The sequence below is a fragment of the Rhinopithecus bieti genome, unplaced genomic scaffold, assembly GCF_001698545.2.
Source record: "Rhinopithecus bieti isolate Rb0 unplaced genomic scaffold, ASM169854v2 scaffold_4658, whole genome shotgun sequence".
In the NCBI taxonomy this organism is placed as follows: domain Eukaryota; kingdom Metazoa; phylum Chordata; class Mammalia; order Primates; family Cercopithecidae; genus Rhinopithecus; species Rhinopithecus bieti.
The window spans coordinates 1153877-1178311 of NW_016804523.1; the positions used below are offsets into that span (position 1 = coordinate 1153877).

At 39.9% G+C, this 24435-nt stretch overlaps 1 protein-coding gene across 13 annotated transcripts in view; it reads right to left on the minus strand.

The window, feature by feature from the left end:
• The window catches only part of PLCB4 (phospholipase C beta 4), a 425441-nt gene that overhangs the window by 163073 nt on the left and 237933 nt on the right, over positions 1–24435 (minus strand). For all 13 annotated transcript variants that reach the window (XM_017868901.1, XM_017868899.1, XM_017868893.1 and 10 more), the window contains one exon: positions 16356–16452. In XM_017868901.1, coding sequence (XP_017724390.1) covers positions 16356–16424 — 69 coding nt within the window. In that variant the 5' untranslated portion in view covers positions 16425–16452. The remainder of the gene's footprint in view (positions 1–16355; positions 16453–24435) is intronic.

A 24435-nucleotide genomic window follows, 5' to 3' on the forward strand; every position in this document is an offset into this window, starting at 1 on the left:
CCCCCCACCACAAGAGCTACATGATACATCACTCCTGTTGGACTTCTGTCTTCTGAAATAGCTTATATTTAGGCCTTAAAGATACACAGTCCCCACTGGCTCTTAGGGTCAATGCTGGCTCTGTCACTTTTTGCTGTGTCTAAAATAAGTGCAGCAATTACTGGAACATCATACAAGAACCACTGCTACCACCTAGAGAATTCTGCAGTGAGCTCAGAGTTGGCCTTAGGAAATGGCAGCGGAGTCCTGAAGGCTTATCCTGAGGCCCTCTTACCCTGAGGGAAGGGCTGTTCCATCTAGAAACAAACCACAAGACAGAATCGGATAAGTGAGCAATCCATTAGGGAAAATGCCTGTGAAAGAGAAAGGGGAGAGAAGCTGAGTGACAGGGAGAGCCTCCCAACCACGCCTCACAAACACCTGAGAGAGGAGAGGAGGGAGCAGACAGAACTGGGGAGGAGTTGTCTCAGATTGCAGTACAGCTGAGAACATCGCCAGCTGGATTGCAGCTGCAGAGCACAGAACGCCCACCAGAGGAGCCTCACTTGGGCAGGAAAGGCCCAACTGCAGCAGCTTGCCATGTTCAGTACAGCCTGGGCAGGGACATTTTAAGGGTGCTGAAGACCCTGCAGCAAAACTGTCCAATGAGGGGACTCCTGGAGCAGCTGCCTCTTGAAAGGAGATTTAAGCGACACACCTCCATAGCTGCCACAGATAGTGTCTCTGGCTTAACCTTTCTCTACATTCCAAAATGGCATTTTCAGTTCCAGTTCTTTGGGACATTTAAAATTCCTTAAAAATTAGGAAGCATGCAAATATCAATGAATTTCAGTCTCAGACAAGTAACTAAGGAATTGCTGGATCATAGTAGGTACTTATGAAATATTTGTTGAGTGATGAATTAATTCCCTGGTGGGGATATAGCAGGAAACAAAGTCTGTTCTCAGGGGTTATCTTCTAGAAGGATTTTAGCAATGAACAAAAAAGGGTAAGTTATCAGGTAGTGATAAATATAACAATTAAAACATCCAGAAGGGTCAGGAGCCTGTGTGTGTAGGTGAGTAAGAAGGCCTCTTGGAGAATGTGGTATTTTAACAGAAACAGTATGAAGTGAGGAAGTGAACCATGAGGACTGTATAGGAGAAAGCAGTCCAGAGGGAGAACAGCAAGTGCAAAGGCCCTGAGGTCGGAGTGTGCCTAGAATGCTCAGGGAATATCAATGGGGCAGTGAAATGGTAGGTCATGTAGGGGACTTGCAGGACACAGAAAGAACTTCGGAAATTACTTGGAATGAGGTAGAAACCCATTAAAGATTTAAACCAAAAGAAGGGCATAACCTGACTTCCATCCTAAAAAAAAATCCATCTTACTTATTCCTTATGATGGCAATGTGAGGTAGGTATTATCACTCCCATTTTTCAAACAAGGAAGCTGTGGCTTAGTGCTTGGTGGGTGTTAAGACTGACTCATGGTCACATCTCTTGAGTAGCAAAGCCAAAACTGAACCTATTTCTGTTTAACTCCAAATGCATTCCCTTAACCAAGTATGTGTATTTCAAGCTTTTGGATAGAGTTCTTTGGCAAAGATTTTACCTTAAATACCACTTAGTACAAAAACCCTCTCTGTATTTGCAAACAATACCCTGGCAACTTGGCTTTTGGTAAGCATTCAAAAACTAGTCTCCTTTTCATATGTCTACAAAGTTAAGAGGATCACCTGCCCTTTCAGGTACTTGGGAGAAAAAAAATCAACAGTAGAAGAACCATGGAGGTGCCAGCATGCTGTCCTCAGGGTAACTCCGCAGTAGAAAGAGAATGAAGGCTGGACCTGGGGAAGCTATACTGACTCTGCCCATCTGCTTCAATTAACGTTCTTGACAAAGCAGCATTTCAGAGCACGTGCTTACTATTTATGGCTTTAAGAGAAAGTAGTTTATAAATTATATGTTCCTTGTTAGTTTATCAAAGTGAATATTAAAAAGATGGGCTTTCCTGCTGACAATATTTTAAGTCTATTTCCATCAATTGAAAGAAAATATTATATTCTTTTCATATAGTACATTTTACCTAGTTCCCTCCCTGCCCACTAAAAAATTAAAGACTAGGGGCCAGGCACAGTGGCTCATGCCTATAATCCCAGTACTCTGGGAGGCCAAGGCAGGAGGCTCACTTGAGCCCACTAGTTCAAGACCAGCCTGGTCAACATAGCGAGACCCTGTCTATACAAAAAAAAAAAAAAAAAAAAAAAAAAAAAAAAATAGCTGGGTGTGGTGGCTCTTGCCTATAATCTCAGCTACTTGGGAGGGAGGCTGAGGCAGGAGAATTGCTTGAGCCCAGGAGTTAGAGGTTGCAGTAAGCTATGATTGTGCCCCATTGTACGCCAGCCTAGGTGACAGAGTGAGGTCCTGTCTCAAAAAAAAAAAAAAAAAAAGAAGAAAAAGAAAAAAATGAAAGGCCAGGCACAGTGGCTCTCACGCCTGTAATTCCAGCACTTTGGGAGGCTGAGGCAGGCAGATCACAAGGTCAAAAGTTCGAGACCAGCCTGGCCAACATGGTGAAACCCCGTCTCTACTAAAAATACAAAAATTAGCTGGGCGTGGTGGTGCACAACTGTAGTCCCGTCCCAGCTACTTGGGAGACTGAGGCAGGAGAATCACTTGAACTCGGAAGGTAGAGGTTGCAGTGAGCACAGATCATGCCACAGCACTCCAGCCTGGTGACAGAGTGAGACTCTGTCTCAAAAAACAAAACAAAACAAAACCTAAAAAAGCCCTGGTAAATACTTTCCTTTTCTTACCGGCTGATTTCTATTGATCATAAGGCAGAAGTATCAGTTTTCTTAGGGGAATGTGGGGGAAATTATATGAAAAATAGTCTTCCCATTCTCATTTCCCTAAAAGAACTGGACTAAGAACATCTAGACTTAGTAGTATAATACTTATGGTCTAGAATAAATAAAGCAAATGGTGAGTAAAAAAGTTAAACAGGTCTTTGGTTTCAGCCTATTAATGAACTTTAGAAAGACTTTTTAATTATGTATTTTATACATCACATATATCTTCAAAAACATGTTTCTCTGCTGACAGCCATTCTGGGTCATAAAGCTGTGTGACCTGTGTATGTTCTCTTTAGCAATACACTAGTTCTGGACGCTAGCTCCATCACGTACTATATGTTGATTAACAGGCAATTCTTAAGTGACCTAAGCTTCTCTTTCCTCATCTGTAAACTGTGGAAATCTCATTTAGTCCTCACAACCACCCGAGGGTTTAAAGAGATGACTGATGTCAAGTACTTTGCACTATGCCAAGGGTTCAATAAATCTAATATGTTCAGCCCAGATGAAGAAGTCTCTTTTATTCAACAGTTTTCACCCTTTTATCTGTGTTGCCTGTTTGAGGAAGATTAGCTGTAAAGAACTTTAAATGGATCTAATTTTGTTTCCTTCTAGTAAGTCTACAATTTCTTACCTTTCCCTAGGCCTAGGTTCTCAAACTTGAGCTGCATCATCAGAATCACTGAGAGGGCTCTTAAAACACAGATTGCTGGACCCTCCCCCCAGAGTTTCTGATTCTGTAGGTCTGGGGTGGGGCCTAATAATCTGCATTTCTAGCAAGCTCACAAATGTTGCTGATGCTGTCTGAAACCATACTTGGAGATCCACTGTAGGCTAGCTGGCAGGCCATTTTTCTGCTAAGTCTGTAACCAGCCTATGAAACCTCAAGCAACACGCTTAACCATTTTAAGCCCCAGTTTTGTAAACTGCAAAAGGAAGCTAAAAAGACCTACTGAAAACAGGGTTGTTTTGAGGCTTAAGTGAAATGATGTTTAAATCAGAGGCACTGGAGCCAGAACCATTCCATCTTGAACAGGGCTGGGTAAAACGAGGCTGAGACCTACTGGGCTGCATTCCCAGGAGGTGAGGCATTACTAGTCACAGGACTAGAGAGGAGGCCAGCACAAGACACAGGTTACAAAGACCCCACTGATAAAACAGGATGCAGTAAAGGAGCCAGCCAAAAGCTGCCAAAACTAGGATAGTTAGAAGAAAGTGACCTCTGGTTGTCTTCACTGCTCATTATATGTTAATATTAATGCATTAGCATGCTAAAAGACAGTTTACAAATGCCATGGCAATGTCCAGAAGTTACTCTATATAGTCTAACAAGGAGAGGAACCCTCAGTTCCAGGAATTACCACCCCTTTCCTGGAAAACTCATGAATAATCCACCCCTTGTTTAGCATATGATCAAGAAATAACTATAAAAAAAGCCAACCAGCATCTTTCAGGGCTGCTCTGTCTATGGAATAGTGATTCTTTTGTTTTTTTTACTTTCTTAATAAACTTGCTTTCACTTTACTCTGTGGACTCACCTCTATTCTTTCTTGGGTGAGATCCAAGAATCCTCTCTCTCAGGGTCTAGATCAGGACCCTTTCCTGATCATTTATACCATTTGTCAAGTGCAAGTTCCAGCACCTACTGAGTGCTCAAAGTAGTAGTGATTTACGACTGTCTGTGCTAAAAACACCTGTCATGATTAATTTTATGTGTCAACTTGACTGGGCTAAGGCTGATGGCTGATAAAATATTACTTCCGAGTGTGTCTGTGAGGCTGTTTCTGTGTTTGAATTGATGCACTGAATAAAGAAGATCTGCCAAATACAGGAGGGCATCATCCAATCCACGGAGAGCCTGAATCGAACAAAATGGTTGAGGAAGAATGAATTCATTCTCTCTTGATCTGGGACATTCATCTTATCCTGGCCTTGGATACTGATGCCCCTGGTTCTGGGGCCTTTGGACTCAACTGACACTTACACACCATTGGCTCCCCTGGTTCTCTGGTCTTTCAGGTTTGAACTAGAACTGCCCTACTGTTTTTCCTAGGCCTCTAGCTTATAGACAGACGACATAAGACTTTGCAGCCTTCATAATCGTGTGAGCCAATCCTTCATAATAAATCTCTTCCTACCTATATATCTCTATATATCTCATTGGCTCTGTTTCTCCGGAGAACCCTCACTAATACAGCACTCTCTCTAAAACAACCAAAACAAGTAATGACAAAAATAATTCCTCAGAATTTTCAGGAACAGGGAATTCAGTGGATGAAATTGCACAGGTTTAAAGAAATGCAATTTTATCACTTGAGAAGGGGCTTCAGAATTATTAACTTGATTTTTAAAAAAAATTTTTCTCCCTAGACTGCTCAACAGGAAAAAGCATTCACTTTTACATGTGCTGTATATTTCCTCTGACTGTTCATTTGTTCACACTTGAATGAACTCTATTAATTCAATGGCTACACCACATGCATTAACAGAGTGCAATTCCAAAGAGATGTGCAAAGAGAATGAAACCAGGATGTCCTTAGGGTCTCTTCACCACTAGCCTGATGATCTGTAAGACTGTACTCATCAACCCTAATTAAAAGGATGCCCTGGCCAACACCCTCCTGTTCACCTGTGGCCCACAGACACAGCCTGAGGTAGCTAATATTGAGCATTTTCCTCTTTACACTGCAGGCTGAGAAGAAGCAATAGAGAATCAGCACTGTAATTTTGGCCATTGAGTTTAATTCTTTAGCATAGTACAGTAGTACTTGAGAGACCTAAGTAGATCCTCAGCTAGTTCCTCATGAAACTGCCTTTGCAAAAATTATATCAGTGAGAAAAATTAACACAGTTAGCTGAGCTAACCCACCTCCCATCTTGCCTTTTCCTTAATTATTCCTGGGCTTTTGGACCAAGGTAACTTTGGAAGACGTTTAGGCTACAGTTTAAATGATAATAGGCCTTGCCCAAAAACCAACCACTTTTGTTTGAGGGGAGGGCCTGAGTCCTGCTAAGGCGCAGACACATACGACTGTCAGCCATTATTCTGGAGGTTAGAAGATATGTAACGTCCCCAGTTATTTCTGCAAATAACATTGCTCTTGTAGAACCTAAGATTGGCCTTTTGAGATATCTTTTCAGGTTTTCTTTTGCATGCCTCACACCCATGTCTCCACCTGGACCCACCTGGACTTGCCAACCCCACTCCTATGGCCCCAACCAGAAGCAATTCAGCATGATGTAATCCTTGCCCCATCCAATCAGCAGAAGCGTAACCCCCTCCCCCACCTCCTCTTCCCCAAACTGCCTTTAAGAAAACCCCTAACCTAGCAGCTTTGGACCAGATGACTTGAGTACTAACTCATCTCCCATGTGGTGTGACTGGCCTTGTCTCTATTAAACTCTTTTTTTTTTTTTTGTTTTTTTGAGACAGAGTCTTCCTCTGTTACTGTCACCTGGGCTGGAATGCAATAGCACAATCTGGGCTCACTGCAATCTATGTCCCAGGGTTCAAGTGATTCTCCGGCCTCAGCCGCCTGAGTAGCTGGGATTACAGGCACCTGCCACCATGCCCAGCTAATCTTTGTGTTTTTAGTAGAGGCAGGGTTTCACCATGTTGGCCAGGCTGGTCTCCCACTCCTGACCTCAAATGATCTGCCCATCTTTGCCTCGCAAAGTGTTGGGATTACAGGCGTGAGCCACTGCACCTGCCCAAACTCTTTCTTTACTACGATGCCGTATTCTTTCTTTGTGCAGCTGGCAGGAAGAACCCCTTGGTGCTTACACTTATATTTTAATTTAATTGCCCATATTGTTTCCATACTTTCTTCCTGTCTTGTGTTGTTTCCACAAGCTCCTTGTAAATCTAGTGGGACCCCAGATTTCCTTGTCTAGTTTCCTAATGGATGTGTCTCACATCTTTCCATGAATAAGATGTCCTTCTTGCACCCTTGAAGCATGGATCTCAAGGATTACCACCTTCCATGAAACTGACCAAGGCACTATTTCATGGGGGAGATGCTTCCATTCCTCCAAGAAATAGAATTATCTTCTACTTTTATGAAGAAATAAAAGCAAGCCCAAAGAAACTTCACAGAGAGGGAAGAGACATGAAAATGAGAAGAGCAAGCCCCTGCTCCCCCGACCACAAAAATGAGAGCATCTTAGAAAACAAAGGTGAGCCATCTGTTACGTATGCAGCAAAAGCTGATAAACTGATAAAATGATCTACCAAGATAAGGAAAGGAAATAGAGGATGACTAACTTAAAAATACAATACAGTAGTAAGAGAACATGAGGAGTAAAAATAATTACTTGAAACTAAAATTATTTCATTATTACTATTACCATCAAAACCAATTTGTTACTCATTTCTATGTGGCACTGTTTGTCTTCTAATCCAGGTGCCTGCTCATTTATTTACATATTATGTTCTATGGCTGCTACTGGGCTACAATGACAAAGTAAAGTAGCTGTAACAGAGGCTGCAGGACTAATAAAATCTAAACTATTTAATATGTGGTCCCTTACAGAAAAAGTATGCTGACCCAGCTCTATAACTTTTCAGCATGAGATGACCTACTCTACAAACCTTTCCTTAAAGGTCTCATGCTTGGATGACAATGAGCTCTGAGCTTTAGGGGCATGAGAGACCAGATAACATGATCAGCACTGTCATTCAAAAGGCTGGTCTAGAAGAAGGAACAGGCTTGAATGTTTTTTTTTTGTTTTGTTTGCAAAAACCCGGCTGATCTTTGTTTTTGGTGTTTTGGGTTGTTTCAGTGTTCAGGCCAACTGAGGTGGTGCTCAGATGCCTGGCCTTGGCTTTCTTCTCACATCAGGAAGAAGTCACACAGCTGTGCTGACAAGAAAGGTGACTGGCAGGTGTGTGCAGACTCGTACACAGAGATCTTAAGGAGAAAAACTGATATTCTTCGACCCGTCCACCTTAACATCCCTTATTTTTCTGGCACAGAGATGTTAAGAAAATTGCCCACAGAGACATAGTCAGGAAAAAGGAAGGATGAAACCTCTAGCTCACCTTCGTTCAAGTCTTGGTCTTCTCCAACCTTTTGGACCCCACCTACAAATCATGCTCTGTACGGCCGCCAGAGTAACTGTCTCCAAAATGTAAATCTGATCATGCCAGTCTCTTGAAAATGGCTTCCCATAGCAATCAGAACGAAATCCAAACACCTCTGCCTGGTCCTACACCATTTATTCTCATACTTAAGTGTGCACCAGACTTCCTTGAAGGGCTTGTTAATGCACATACGCCTGGGCCAGTTCCTGATTCGGTAGGTCCCTGGGATGGGCCTGAGAATGCGCATCTCTAATAAGGTTCTGAGTGGTGCTGATGATGCTGGCTTGGGGACCACACTTTGACAGAACTGCTGCTCCACATGAGGGGGCCTCTGCCTGCTTCTCAGAATTCCACCCTTACCACACCCTGCCCATGATGCTCACTCCATCCTTGGTGCTCTTCTTTTGACATGCCAAGACTACGTTTGCCTCAGGGCCTGGCATTTGCTGTTTCCATGTCGTGGAATGCTTTTCTCTTAGTTCTTGGCCAAACTGGCTTTTTTTTTTTTTTTTTTTTTTTTTTTTTAAGACAGAGTCTCGCTCTGTTGCCCAGGCTGGAGTGCTGGAGTATAGTGGTGCAATTTCAGCTCATCGCAACCTCTGCCTCCCAGGTTCAGATGATTTTTGTGCCTTAGCTTTCCAAGTTGCTGGGACTACAGGTGCACACCACCATGCCTGGCTAATTTTTACATTTTTAGTAGAGATGGGGTTTTGATATGTTGGCCAGGCTGGTCTCAAACTCCTGATCTCAGGTGATCTGCACGCCTCAGCCTCCCAATGTGCTGGGATTATAGGTGTGAGCCACTGTGCCCGGCCAATCTAGCTCCTTCTTATCATTCAGCTACAACTTCAAATGTCACCTCCTGAATAGGGGCCTGCTCTGACCACCCAACGCACAGCAATGTCCCCTCCCCTACTCCTCAGTGTCTGCCTGTCTCTCCGATCCTTCGATCACTCCTTTTAGTAACATAATAGTATCAAACACTGCTGGAAACCATTCATTTCTATACTTATTTGTTTATTGTTGGTCTTCTGCTGCTGGACCATACACTCCCAAAGGACTGAGACTTTGTCATGTTCATTGCTCTATCTCAGTCTTCTAGAACAGTGGTTCGCACCATGGATTAAGTTGTAATGACTTTAAAACATTTCCGAATTGTTAAAGGGCCAACTGTACTCAAGATTGTTTATCATCATTAAGTTGCTATATAGGTTGTTGTAGCCTAATGATTCCAATATAATTCACATACAATATAGAGTGCGTGATAGACTCATATAAGTATACACATTTACAATCTTACCGCTAATTATAATTCAGAATATTCTGTCAGAGATACTTTTTCTTCACCATCTCTACTAAAAATACAAAACCTAGCCAGGCATGGTGGCACATGCTTGTAATCCCAGATACTTGGGAGACTGAGGCAGAAGAATTGCTTGAACCCAGGAGGCAGAGGTTGCAGGGAGCTGAGATCATGCCATTGCACTCCAGCTTGGGTGACAAGAGCGAAATTCCGTCTCAAAAAAAAAAAAAAAAAATTCCTCTATCCTGAGGAATGCAGTATCACCCACATGAGAGGGTGAGTGAAGGAAGCCCGTGACTGTGAGGGTCTTGGGGTCCTCATTCTTTCATCTCATCCCATCAGGCAGCAACAATCCCCCTGAGAGAGGAGGACTGAGAGAGGAAGATGCGCCCACGTGTTCGTCCTCTTGGATCATTTATTATGTTCTTCCCTTTCTGTGCAATGTATTTTTAGCTAGTATTAATGTGATTATATACAAAATGCTTCTTAGGTACTACAGAAGGTATCACTTTTGCTTTTGGTTCTTCGTCATTTCAGAAAGAAACAATTTACATGCATCCATACATGTACCCCCTTCTCTGGCATTCCCTCCACCTTGCATCAGAGATGTCCAGTTCCTGTGCTAGAAATTCCAACCTCATTCTACAATTATTCTCTCACATCTTCTACATCTACCAGGTTAGAAAAATATTCTCATTTATTCCTGTACTCGAAATCCTCCCTTATTTCTCCGTATGTATGACTGACTGTCCATTAAGTCCTTCAAGTCCAACACTACCCCCCAGACTACCCCAAAAGGAATCCAGCCACATCCACCTGTCACTGGTCATCCAGAACTGACCACTGCCCTGCTGAAACCCCACCAAAGGTTCCCTAGAGCTTTCAGAATCAAATGCCAATGTCCTGGGCTAGAAAGTAAACCCATGGATGGTGTGGACACTGGCCGTCTCTGTGCCTTCACCCCTGTACTCCACCGCCCTACCCTCTGCCCTACCTGGACAATCCCCTTACCCCTCAATAGAATGTGCTGTCATATTCATGCCTTTGCAGAAGCCCTGGCCTCTCCCTTCTTCTTAGCTGTGCTTTGAGTGGTTGACTGACTCACCTATCAAGACTCAGCCTGAAAGGGGCCTCCTCACTGAGGCTTCTGGGGTCAGTCCCCCAGCCCTGTTGCCCCTTCCTCTCCTCTCACACCACAAGGTTCTCATCACAACATGCAAGTGGAACAAAGTGGAGGGTGAGAGTGAAAGGGCTTCAGGGGCCACATGCTGAAAGCCTGGAGTTTAAAACTGAGAAGCCCAGCCAGTGGTGTTGGCGGTATAGCGGTGAGAACAGCTGCTGTCCAAACTATGAAGCCAGTACTTACTGCAGTGCATAATAAAGTGGCACCAACATGTTTCTGTTCTGTATGTCCAACTCGAATAGAGACAGGAGCTTAAGAAAACATGACTCATGGCAAGACAGCCAGCAACTAAAGCAATTATCCACGAGGAACATGCAGAAATCGGTTTCTTGGGATAAAAACACAGCAATTTAACTCCATTTAACACATTTTCACTATTTTTTCTCCCTCAACTCCAAATTTGAAATTATTTTACTTTTGGTTTGTGGTTGGCTACTTTTATACTTTAAATCATATATGTAAGCCTCTATTGTACATCAACTATCAACCTTCCCTCTTGCTAAGAATATTAAGCCTCTGGCCTTCCCTCTGTTTCTCCAAGTTCCTTCTAATTTCCAGCATCTGTCTGGCACCCTTACTTTAAATAAAGGTAACAGCTTTTTTTGTTATGCTTGGTCAAAAATAATTAAATGTTTTGTCTACCTTTACGTTGATTACGAAAGTTGAAAAACTAACATTATTATGATTATTATTTAGATGACTCTGTAAGTATCTTTTAGTGTAAATACAGGTATATCTGGACACTGTTTTATAATTTAGTTTAAATTATCTAAAGCTTAAAAATAATACACAAAGATGGCTATCCCTCTTTTCATTGTAACATCAAAGCACGATTGAAGAGGCATACCTAAGAATGATTTACTTCTATAGAAAATGTATTTTGGTTTGATCTACTATTTACTGTTGTTTAGGACCTAGATTCTTTGAAGTTTAATAGATAGCATTTTCTGCTGTTATTCTATAGTGATGTAGATGACTTGTGTCCAGTAGAAAAAGGCAAATCTATAATAGGTTATAGTTTTATTGCCTTATAGGACATTAGCCAGTTTTGTATCTAATTTTGACAAAACTTATTTCACTTTTCTTTTTCTTTCCTTTCCTATGTAAAACTCTCTTCCTCAAGTGCTCTTGGAACTAGCTTGATCATCCTGTTAATGTCCTCACTGATTAGTTAAATATATCTTTTAATCAAAATACTTTATATGAGGCTTGTGTTTTTAAGTCTTAAAAACCGTATTCAGAAAGCACTTTGCTTTTCTGATGAACAGCCTGTGGGGTGTAGGCTGCTTGAGCTTTTCTGAGCTTCATGGTGTGGTTGCTCACAATTTGATTTCAGAACCACCTTGGAAAGAGGCCAAAGTCAACCTGTCCCACTGTGCCTGACTTTAGGTGTGTACTGACCCAGCACTTTGATACTCCTTTGATCCTGACACCTGCAATAATTGTCTCAGTTTTCCTCCACTGTGTGTGTGTGTGTGTGTGTGTGTGTGTGTGTGCGCGCGTGTGTTTAGGGTGGAAGGTGGGGAGGCTAGTATAAAGACCAAGAAGACCAAGACTTTGCTAGAAAAAGGGACTCCATCTAGGCAGCTTGACTCAGATACAAGAAAGTTCCATGGGCAAGAAGAAGGGGTAGCCCAAGCTGGGATTTATGATGTGGGAAAGACGAGGCCAGTGGCTGAGGTGAGTCATCTATAAAACATTTGAACCCCTGCTCTGGCTGCCACTAAGAAGGACTGGCTGATGAATTCTGTAGATTTCAATGGAATATACTGAGAATGTTTCTTAGTGTCAAGAAAGGAGAAAGGAATTTTTAAATCTGGTTATAGTTTGAGTTGATTGTCTATGCTATCCAATAAGAAAGCCACTAGGCCCACGTACCTATATAAATTTGAATTTAAATTATGTAAGATTAAAAACTTAAGTCCCTCAGTCCCAGTAGTCACATTTCAAGTGCTGAACAGCCACATGTGGCTGCCATAACAGCAACACAAATGTAGACCATTTCTATCACTGTGGAAAGTCCTGTTGGTGAACACTTATCGATGATGGCAGTCTTTTCTTAAGAATAAAGGTCTTTTATATTTTGTTTGTTTTAAGGACATACTTTGACTTTCAGGCTTATGCAAAAGGGAAGATATCAGGAGAGTCTGGGTGGGAGAGTTTGAGGTGGAAAGGGAGCCAAACAGCTCAGGATGAGAAGGGACTTGAATTTTGAAGTTTTCTTCTTTAGATTGAGAGAGAAAAAATGTTTAACAGTTAAGAAAAAAGCATCTGGAAAAGTGAAAAAGGACTCTGAGTGTGATTAAAATAAAATAAAGGAAACAGGAACATGCATCTTTATGGAGGAGAGGAACAAAGAAGAAAAAAGAGAGACACCCCTGGCTGGGCTGGCTAATGAAATTTATTCACATGATCTCCGATTTTTAATCTTAAAGTTGTCCTGGTGTGTGATGCAGTTCTCCTCTGCTGCCACTAAATCTTCAGTAAAATGTCTACTTTATACAACATCCTTCTGTTTCTGGGATTTGATGTTAAAATGGATTTAGGGAAGGAAACAAATTAGAGTGGTCAACAGTCCTGGAAAGTGAATGGTAACGAAGCATTTGAGGACGTAAGTCATCACCAAGAGTGGGTAAAGCACCTAGGAATTCTAGGAAAGACTGGGAAGGCCCTGATCTGACAGGGAATGGGTTCTACAGATCTTTAATGTGGATATTATAGGAAAGTCAGGGGGTTGGTTTAGTTAAAGATATCTGGGTTGCATGTATTTTTAAAAGCACTGCTATTTCTCTCCTCCACAAGAGACGAATCTCTATTTTAAAGATTTAATGTTAAGCATCACTTAGGAAACAAAATACATTTTGCATTTAAGTAATGTGTAAGTCAAGTAAAGTTAGAGAAGTACAGAATTAGAAGTGTCATGGCAATACAATCAGATGCTACAACACAGCCTACCACTTAGGTCATTTGTAAAAATCTGGCTGCCTCAAAAATAATTCCTCAGTAATGCAGAAATAATAAAATAAACTTTAAATGCATTTGCACTTACTACATTTATTGACTATTTTTAAAACAGTGGCTTACTCACTGTTTAAGATACCTCTCTGCTCCTTTTATTTATTTATTTATTTTTGAGACACAGTGTCACTCTGTCACCCAGGCTGGAGTGCGGGGGCATGATCTTGGCTCACTGCAACCTCTGCCTCTTAAGTTCAAAGGATTCTCCTGCCTCAGCTTCCCAAGTAGCTAGGACTACAGGCATGTGCCACCATGCCTGGCTAATGTTTTTGTATTTTTAGTAGAAACGGGGTTTCACTGCGTTAGCCAGGATGGTCTCAATCTCCAGACCTAGTGATCTGCCCACCTTGGCTTCCCAAAGTGCTGGGATTACAAGCGTGAGCCACTGAGCCCAGCTGCTTTCTTTAAATAAATACAAGGAATATAATTTTATTTTTGCTGCTATTTGAGTTCATGATGATAACATTAGTTATCATATGGTGCTGACAGCATTTACGCCCCTTCACAAAAGGTACCTTTGCTATGACACTTTAGGGATGCTTGGCTTTTGTTTCTCTAATTCTCGTTCCTCCCACTGGCTTTCAGCTGTAATCCCTCATCGCTGTTCATGTACCAACCATAGAAACGAACCTTTTCTGCTTACATTTTATTGCCTTAAATGTTTTCATGGCTCTGGCTCTAAAGAACTGAGTCTTAGAGGAGTGGAAAATAATTTTTTTTTTAAGCAGTCTGTCATCCAGCTTGAAATATTTGTTGGCTTTGTAGTTTGGTATGTTATCATGAAGACACATGTTTATTTTATAAAATTAAAATGTTTTTGCTCAAAATCCTAGTAAAATAGCACTTGAAAGAGTTGAAAGCTTAGTTACATTGTATTTAATACTTTTTCAAGGGTTCTTTTCTTCTAACTTTGCCTAGTTTGCAGAGGAATCCAGAGGAAAAGCAAATGCCTTTAGAAGCACAGGTGATCAGTATTTCCCAATATGAGCTGTGATGATTAACAACCAAAAAATCACAAGAAATAAAAATGATTCAAATGAATCTCTGGTTCATCAAATCACATTTCACTTTTGTCAAGTACTTTATTCTCCAATAGCTTTTCCTTACATAACAGTATGAGATATACTGAACCAATGATTGCATGTAATCTCTTCAAAATTACCTTCTCTGAATTATTAGTCTGAATTGGAATCAACTGGATCTAAAATCATTTTAGACGCTAGACATCTACAAAGAGTTTGGTGGTTACAGGTATTCTGCTAGTCCCTGGAGAGAAAAAGATAAGTAAAATACGATCCTTGACTTCAAGAAACTCAGAGTATAGTTTGAGAGAAAGAAACATTAAATAAAATATGAAGGCAGTGTAAAATATGCAAGGGTAGGTCAGTGGTGGCAAAAAATAAGTTATCGCCTCTTATTGAATGGGTCAAGGAAGGTATCACAGAAGTGGAGATTTCTCATCTGGGTTCTGAGAGGAGAGGAGTTCACCAATCAAACCAGTCGGAACAAATGCATTTCAGGAAGAGGGAGTAGCATAAACAAACCATGTAGTAGAATAGCTTATGGGGGAAACTGTAAGTGGTTTGCTATAGTTGAAGTATATGGTGTATGTTGGAAACCGGAGAGAAATGAACGTGAGGTAATTAAGCAGGAGCCAAATTATAGAAGACCTTGTATTTCATTCTGTGAACTTCCCTTTATGCTACAATGGGAAGTGATGGAAGCATTTTAAACACAGGAGAAATGGGATCTGCTTTATATTTTTAAAATATTACTCTATGATCTCAACCATGGGAGAGAGAAAAAAAGAAAAACAAATATGAAAAAAGACTAGAAGCAAACTGCAAAAGAATGAACAGTGCTTGTCTCTGGATGGCAGAATATTATTATTTCATCTTATAGCAGAATGCAGTTCACTGTTATTTCAATTTCAGACATATGAACAGTCATCACTTCAATATTTTAATTCAAACAAGGAATAGTGACCATGTTTAGGTCCATCCTTAGCATTCACAATTTTGTTTACTGAGAAAGTGACTATCCTGTAAATCTAGAGAGTAGTACTATGATACACCCTGCAGAAAAATCAAGTCAACAAGTATTAAGCTATGTCAGCTCACAGAAGACCTAGTTTCCACATCTGACAATCTCGACCTCTGGGAAGATCAGCGAATTAGCCACTTCAGACATTTCATTGATTTTGAAATAACCAACTCTGACTCTAAATGAAGCTTTAATATGTTTTACATTCAACTTTGCGGTAAAGGAAATATCAATTTCATTATACACTCCTTCCAAAGTCACCTCAAATTCAAGTACAATAGAAGAAAAATCATGCATTTACAATGCAAATGAGGCTTTAATTCACCTACCCAGCCATTCTGAATAGATTGGTGGCCCAAAGCCCCTGCTCTATAGAAAGTCTGGAGTCATCACCACCTTGCAAGGGCACAGACAATAAATGATAGAATCAGAGACATGCAAAGCTTTGGTCAAAATGGTTTGTATCAATGAAATGAACAAAGCAATGACTGGCACAAAGTTCAATCACTATTACATTTATAACACATACAAAGTTATATGTAGAAAGACTGCCAAAAGCACTGCATTAAGCCAAAACTGTTACTACATAAAACCCATCTGTAAACTGAGAATATTAATAGCAACAACGTCATAAGGTTTTTGTAAAAAATTTAAAAAATCATACACATAAAATGTTTAGAAGGTCATCTGGCACATAGCGAGCACTCAAAAATCTATGTTATCATTATCATTATTACTCTATCTCATAACTTGTTTCTTTTCAACAACTCCAACCTATAAATCCTAAAGATGTTCTTACTCATGTCAAAGAATATTTACTCAATACTGTAATTAAAACTTAATAATTATTAGAATGTTTTGAGAGAAAAGATTAATAACACTTATTTACCTCTTCGTATCTGTCAAAACTGCTCCTTCTTGCAAAAGGAAGGAACTTCCTTCTGCCAGTTAAATTCATAAGGTTTGGCCATGATTATATTCAAGACCTAAAATGAAAAAGAGTAGCTCATTAGCATATAAAATGAAAAAACAATTGAGGATGGCTAATCACTTTGCATTTCTGTGTTTACGGACGCTTTTCTTCAAATATGTGGAATACAGTTTTTTCTTCTTCCCTTTGTCTGACCTCCAACTTGCTTTCTTTTCTCTAAACCTGGAGATATCATAATCAAGAAATACCAGAGGTGATCATTTGGGAAGTTTCCATTCTCTCCAAATCCTACAAAATAACAAGATGTGTGTGTGTGTGTGTGTGTGTGTGTGTGTGTGTGTGTGTGTGTGTGTGTATTTAAATCTGAAGGCACCAGATAAAATAAGGAAACCATAGACCAAAATCAATACATAAGAAAGGTCTGCTGTAAATAGCTAAGGGCACTATGGGCTTGAAGGTGAACATATGGGCAGGAGGAGCCCACAGGGTATAAGTTGCAGAATCACGTAGGCATAGCCAGAATTTTTTATAGCTCTTGGTCATCTCTTTAGCCCTCTCTTAGGCTCTCTTTCCCCTACCTCGTTGTTCCTCACCTCTTGGGTCACGCGGAGAACAAGAGAATGTCTGGTTTTGAGACAGCCAGCTCATAGGGGGTCCCTGAAGAAACTCCAACCAGCCTGCTCACTGAGGTAGGGCCTCGGGATGTTCACAATGTTTGTAGTAGAGAGGAGCCTGGCCTCTCCTCCTTCTGTATGGAACTTGGAATTCCAACGGCCGGGCAGGAAGCCCTCTAGCAGGGATTCTGGGCTTGTAAGAGTCCCTGATGCCACCTTTTCTCCCTTTTTAACCCAATGAAACCCTGTCTTACTCACCATTTAAATTGTCCATGAGCTTGAATTTTCATGGCCGTGGGACAAAGAACCCCGTTTTTAGCTAAACTAAGGAAAAGTCCTGCAACAGTTTTATCATAGACAGTGAGTAGGACATTTAAAGAGAAGCTAGGCACTGTTCAGGGTGGTTCCCTGCAACTAGGAAGAACTCAGTATTCCTTTTACCCATCCTTGTTGGCAACATGGTATGTATGCGATAACTACAACCCAAACATCTTGCATGAGCATACAACAAAGAGTCACCAAATAGTTAAGCAATGCAAAGAACATGGAAGAACACCAAACACAGCAAGTAAAACTTACACCCAAGGAAAGACAGTGACCAGGAAAAACACGACCTGACTTCAGCATACTGATTTTTTCAGAGGGAAGACAGAGTATATCCTGTTCCTAAAATATAATTAACTACAGATACTAGAAATTTAAAACAAGATTGTTGAAATAAAACTTAATAGATGAGCTGAATTATAAAGAAAACTCAGATGAAGTGTTGAGCCAAGGAATTCTTAAAAATGCAACACCAGGCCGGGCGCGGTGGCTCACGCCTATAATCCCAGCACTTTGGGAGGCCGAGCGGGGTGGATTACCTGAGGTCAGGAGTTCAAGACCAGCCTGGCCAACATGGCAAAACCCTGTCTCTACCAAAAAAGTACAAAATTAGCTGGGCATGATGGTGGGCACCTGTAATCCCAGCTACTCGGGAGGCTGAGGCAGGGAGAATTGCTTGAACCCAGGAGGCGGAGGTTGCAGTGAACAAAGATGGCATCACTGCACTCCAGCCTGGGTGTCAGAGCGAGACTGCATCTCCAAAAAAGAATAAATAAAAAAAAAAAAGCAACACCAAAAGAAATAGCATTCATGAGAGATATAGAAAATAGAAAGGAAAGGTTTAACAACCTTATATGGAGATAACGGAGGGATGGAAATAAAGCAACAGTAGAAGAACGTTTCTGAAACCTGAATATTTGAGTCCTCCAAGTGAAAAAATCTACTCATTCCATGTAGTATCAATGGGGGAAAAGATATACACCCCCAAATATACCTCATGGTGACACTGAAGACACAAAATATGCAGAAATTACGAGATCTCTCAAAGATGCAGGAAGAGAAAATATAATCTAGAGGTAAAATGACAATAAGAGTGCTATCAGATACATCATCCACAACACTAAATGCAGTAAGACAGTTTTAAATTTCTGAGGAAAATAATTTTGGATTTAAAATTCTGTGTTCAATACTGTTTCAACTTTTAGGAGAAATATGTAGTTATTTACAGACTTGTAAGTAATCAGAAAGATTTAGCGATCTACTCTGAAAAGTTTAATGCATTATATACTCTGTCAGGGGAAAATAAATATAGAGAAAGAGATATGGGAAATAATGTTAAGAAAATAAAGTAAAAGAAACAACAGGCTTACTCTTAAGTCTTATTGTACTATGCCAAAAAAAGTAGAAAAGAAAAAATAAATTTAAAAATTAGCCAACCCAAATCCTAGATTATATCAATATATGAGTTGTGGCCAGTGAGGTGGTTGGAGGAACAAAGTTTGAGACAAAGGGAAGTAAAACCATTTTGAGAGGGGAACAGAGATACTAAAAACTCTAGACATTAGTAGGAAAATAGGAGTTTAAATATGGGTGCTATGAATTTAAGAGTTATCCTATAGAAAATTAAAATTAAAAAATATAACTTCCAAATGATTAGCAGGGGAGAAACAGCAAAAGAAACTTGAGCCTCTTTTTAAAAGTAAGCAGATAAAGAATGGAGAGAAGACAGGAACATATTATAAGTAGAAAACACAAAATAAAATGACACATCACTAAGCACAGTAAATAAGAATTGGTTAAATTCACTTATAAAAGAGGTTTTCAGATTAGGTAAAATTATGGTTGTTTACAGAAATATTTTGAAAACTATCTGAGAAGTTTGAAAATGCAGGGATGAAAGAAGATACCATGGGCACATGCTAAGAAAAAAGAAAACAGGTATAACAATGATATGAGACAAAACAGACTTCAAGAGAAAAAGCAGAGACAGTAATAATACATCATATTAACTGCCATTAATATTTAAGCATGTGACCACACAGCATCAAAACATTTGAAAATTGACAAAATACAAGGAGAAATTAGCAAAGTCACAAACAGGAGACAATGATTCTCAGAAATTAACAGAAGAAGAAGACAAAGAAGTAAGAATCTTGAAGATCTGAATATCATACTTAATAATTTAGTACAAACAACTTAAATAACTCAAGGTAACATAATTTAAATAAAAGCACTTGAGCTTTATTCTCTTAATATATTTATTCTCTCTCTAGGTATTTTTTTTTTTTTCTTTCCCTCCTTTGCACCCTGGCTACTCACACACATGTGACAATCTCAAAATCTGATCACGATTAGGCCCTAGAGGAAATTTCAGCATTTTTCAACAGGCAGAAAATATGGTGGTCATGCTCATTGACAACAACAAGGAAACGTATAAATTAATGACAGAGAGTGTACAACATCTATATACATGGAAATTAAACATTCATACCCACACACACACACACACACATACATACACCCCTAAATCATTCTTGAGTTAAGCAGAAATTATAAACTTTTTAGAAAGAAAAGATCAGAGCATTACAAACCAAAACCTAGATATGTAATATGTACCCACCCCCAAAAAAAATTATTGAAACAATGATGAGTAAAAGCAAAAGTTAATTGTTTTCTGTTGGATATATATTTGGTAAGTACTGAGAGCAAGAGTGAGAGACATAGAGAGAGGGAGATTTAAGTGGGGGCAGAAGGGAGGATGAGGAGGAGGAGGTGGCTGCAGCACAAACTCACAACATTTACAATGAAAAGTGGGATATAATTAAAGAAGGAGAATGTGAGCATTCTAAGAGAATACTGTGTATAACTTTAATCAGAATATTTTAAAAGCTAAATAAAGTATATATCTTTCAAAGTTAAAATACATTTGGCCTAAACGTAAAACTAAAAATGGAATTTTAGTTTTTTGAGGAACTAAATGATCCAGCAATCCCATTTCTGGGTATTTACTGGAAAGATTTGAAATCAGTAGGTCAAAGAGATATCTGCACTCCCATGTTCAATGCAGCACTACTTACAATATCCAAGTTATGGAATCAGCCCAAGTATGCAACAACAAATGAATGCATAGAGAAAATGTGGTGTATTATACACAGTGAATTCAGTCTTAAAAAAGGGAAGAAATTCTGTCATTTGTGACAACAGGGATGGAACAGGAGAACATTATACTAAGTGAAATAAGCCAGATACAGAAAGACAAACATACATGTGCTCACTTACATGTGGAATATATAACAGTTGAACTCATAAAAGCAGGGAGAACTGTGGTGACCAAAGGCTGAGGGTAGGGGGAACGTGGAAATGATAATCAAAGGATACAAAGCCTTCTATCAGTTACACAGAAGAAATAAGTTTGACTTTGAAACCTTTTGCATGGCTTGGTGAATACGGCATGTATGTACACACATAACCACACAGCTTCTACCCAAGGAGCTTAGAAACAAGCTTCCGAGGTAGATGATGTGCATTCATGTCTTCTATGCTATAAAACTTAGCTACAGAGAGCTAAGTGCTAACTTGAAAAATAGATTAAAAAACAACATGGTGGCCACCCCAGTTTGCTAGGCTGTGAAGAATGGTGGCAAAACATCTCTTTCTGCAGGATTGTATGTGTTCTACGATTGTCTCACTCCTGACAACCATCCCTTTTAATTTGTCTCTTTGGTTTCATTTTAAATCAACACGAGGCTTATGGATACAAAAGTTTATATCAAAATAAAACAAACAAACAAAAGCTGTTTACAGTTTGCATCATCTTTCACTGGTTTAACTCTGGTTCTCCCAGCATCAATGTAAGTACCCAGTGTATGATGTTTCGCTACTATTCTTAATTAGTAAAATATTCATCTCTACCTTGGGTACTAATTTCATTACAATAGTCTCATTACATGAAGAACTTTGAGGGTGAAGGAGGTTGATGGAAAGAGGAGGGTAATTTTGACCTTAATCTCTTCTGCAGTGGAGGTGAAAGTTCATTTCATTGTTTATTCCTTCAAAGCACTGGGGTTCAGAACAAGGTAAGTGGTACTCTGGCAAAATGATGTTGGAGTATCTATCCTGAATGTTCTCAATTTTAAACTAGTGGCTGTGGTCGAGGCTGTTCTTTGTGCTATCTGTGGAAAACTTCCTAGGGCCTGGCATCAGGGACACTAGCTGGCTTATTTTACATACATGGCACAATGATGACCTACAGACTAGAAAATGTTGACCCAGCCAATCGTGTTTGACAACAGTTTGATCCAGATAATTGATTTTAAAATGGGAACAAATGAAGGTACACATTATAGTCCCAGTGACTGCAGAGAATGTTAAAGGGACAGTTACTTCTTTTTAAAAGAGGGGAGGAACTGGCCACCTTATAACTACATTGTTATTGCAATTATCTCAAATCCCCACCCACAGCCAACTGGTTTAAAAAAAAAAAAAAAAAAGGCTTTGATTGTACCATGCCAAAAGTTCCTCTTCTCAAATTCTCTAGCTTGCCTTCCAAGGCCTCATTTACAAGATATTTCAAGGTTTAATTGTCTCCTCCACCTCCTAGAATGGCATCACCTCACCATCCAGAGCCCACAGGAAAGGATCCACCTTCTCCTTGAGGAACACGGGAAGTGAAAGAGAATTTACATTGTCAAAGAATAGACAGCCCAAAACCTCTGGCAGTGTAAACACATTGAGCAGTTACTGGAAGGAAGCCAGAAGGCTTTTAAATAGTTGCATTGTTTCTAAATCCTCGTGCAACTGGATCGGATTAGCTATTGCACTGGGGCAGAGGAAAAACTCTCTGGACTGCAGAGACTTTGGAAGCTGGGGACAAGAAAGAAGGGGAGTCCTAGAAGGTCTTGTTCCAGAACAAGTGGCAAAAGCTCCTTCTAAAGACGACAATGAGAAACTGGCAGAGTTAGGAGGAACACAAGGGGGCTGAGGTGGGCTATTCAGGGGCCAAATATTCAAGTAGGACATGTGTATCACCCACAAAGATGGCCTTCCATCCATTTGGTTGGGGTGAACCAAGGAAGAGATTTGGTTTTCTTAGCCTACTTGGTTTTCTTAGCCTACTCTGTCCTGAGTCTTTAAACCTGCTATCTTGTCTTCCTTGCTAGACCTATAAGGTGGTCTTCAGGAATTACCAGACCACCTATCTCAGATGCGCTGGATCAACTGTAGAGTCATCGCTGCTCACCCTCCCTCACCACCACCCCCACCCTAGACCAGTTTAGGTCAATACTTCCACAAGGAATTTTTTGTCTCTGGACGTGCCTCATGTTCTGGTATAGAGTGAACAGAGGGCAGTATGTAAAACCAGGTATATCTAAGGTACCTGGGTATGGTAGGCTGAATAAACGGCCTCCAAAAGATACCTACCTCCTAATTGCTGCAACTCGTGAATATTACCTTATAGAGCAAAAAGAGACTTAGCATATGAGATTAAGTGAAAGATCTTGAGATGGGGAGATTATTCTGCATCATCCAGGTGGGCCCTAAATGTCCTTATAAAAGGGAAGCAGGGGAAGTTTTAACACAAGCAGAAGAGGAGGAGGCAATGTGACTACGGAGGCAGAGATTGGTGTGATGTAGCCACAGTTCAGAAGAGTTGGCAGCCACCAGAAGGTGAAATAGGCCAGGAATGGGTTCTTCCCCAGAGCCTGGAGGAAATGTGCCCCTGAAAATACCTTCATGTCAGACTTCTGGCCTCCAGAGCTGTGACAGCATAAATTTCTATTACTTTCAGCCACTAGTTTGTGCTAATTTTTTATAGTAGCCCAGAAAATGCATATATTGGGCCCCCTGAAGTGAACATCTTTCTTAAAAGAACTAAAAAGTTGAGAAATAAATTTGGAATGCAGTAGAGACTGCTCTGATTTGAAGGGAATGGTCATTCAACATATGTGTGATCAACTGAATCATCAGAGGAAGACAGAAAGAAAAGTACAGAATAAATATCATCTAGAAATGAATTCAGATCATTCTTGTACTTCTGTTTCAAAGCCCGTTTGAGGACTAATGACATTACTTCTGCATACTCTTCCCCGGGTTCCAAATGTCTTGTAACAAATTTGCATCTTAGCAATAAATACAAACTTCAAATCCTGCAGCTCCCCAGAAGCCAAACAAGGTATTCTTCACTTTTTATTCCTATTTGTGAAAAAATGAATTCATCTGAAAAAGCATTTGCTTCTACTTGATAACATATAGCTTTCAAGTGAATAAATGCACCATGACTCAGTTATAAATTTTATCAAGTGTAACATTTAACTTCAACCTTACGACAAAAAAATTTTCCAGAACAAATTAATCCCTTCCCCATCCAACCATACAAATCCCATTAAACCAAATAACCCACGACCTTAAATGACCTGATGATGGCACAACCAAGGTTGTTTTCCAGAACATAGAGAGTTGAGATAAATTTCCACTGACCAAAAGTAAATTAGCTGAATCTATCACGAGTATTTCAGTGCCTTGCTCTTCAATCTTCAAATAAGACATCCTTATATTTCTAAAAACAGATCAACAAGCTGTTATCAGATCATCCAGGGCTTTTAAATAAATGGCTTTACCTCAAGTAAGAATCTAATTTGACATTAATATATTGTATCATTAGTGATAACTTTCCCCATTTGCAAAATACCTCCATTTTATTAAGTCATTAAATAACCTTTTCAAAATATACAAAGAGTACAGGATGAAAATATGATAATATGCAATGCTGTTGAGGGATGGGGTGAAGGCATTCTTGTCTATCTGGTGAAAAAGAATTTTGTAATACATTTCTACAGCCTTGAAATATCCATACTCTTTTATCTAGTAATTATACCAGCAGGATGTATCCTATGTAAATGCGTACAAAATCTATGTACAAGAATACTGTTGTGCAACAAATGGAAGAACATACCATGCTCATGGATAGGAAGAATCAATATCGTGAAAATGGCCATACTGCCCAAGGTTATTTATAGATTCAATGCCATCCCCATCAAGCTACCAATGAGTTTCTTCACAGAATTGGAAAAAACTGCTTTAAAGTTCATATGGAACCAGAA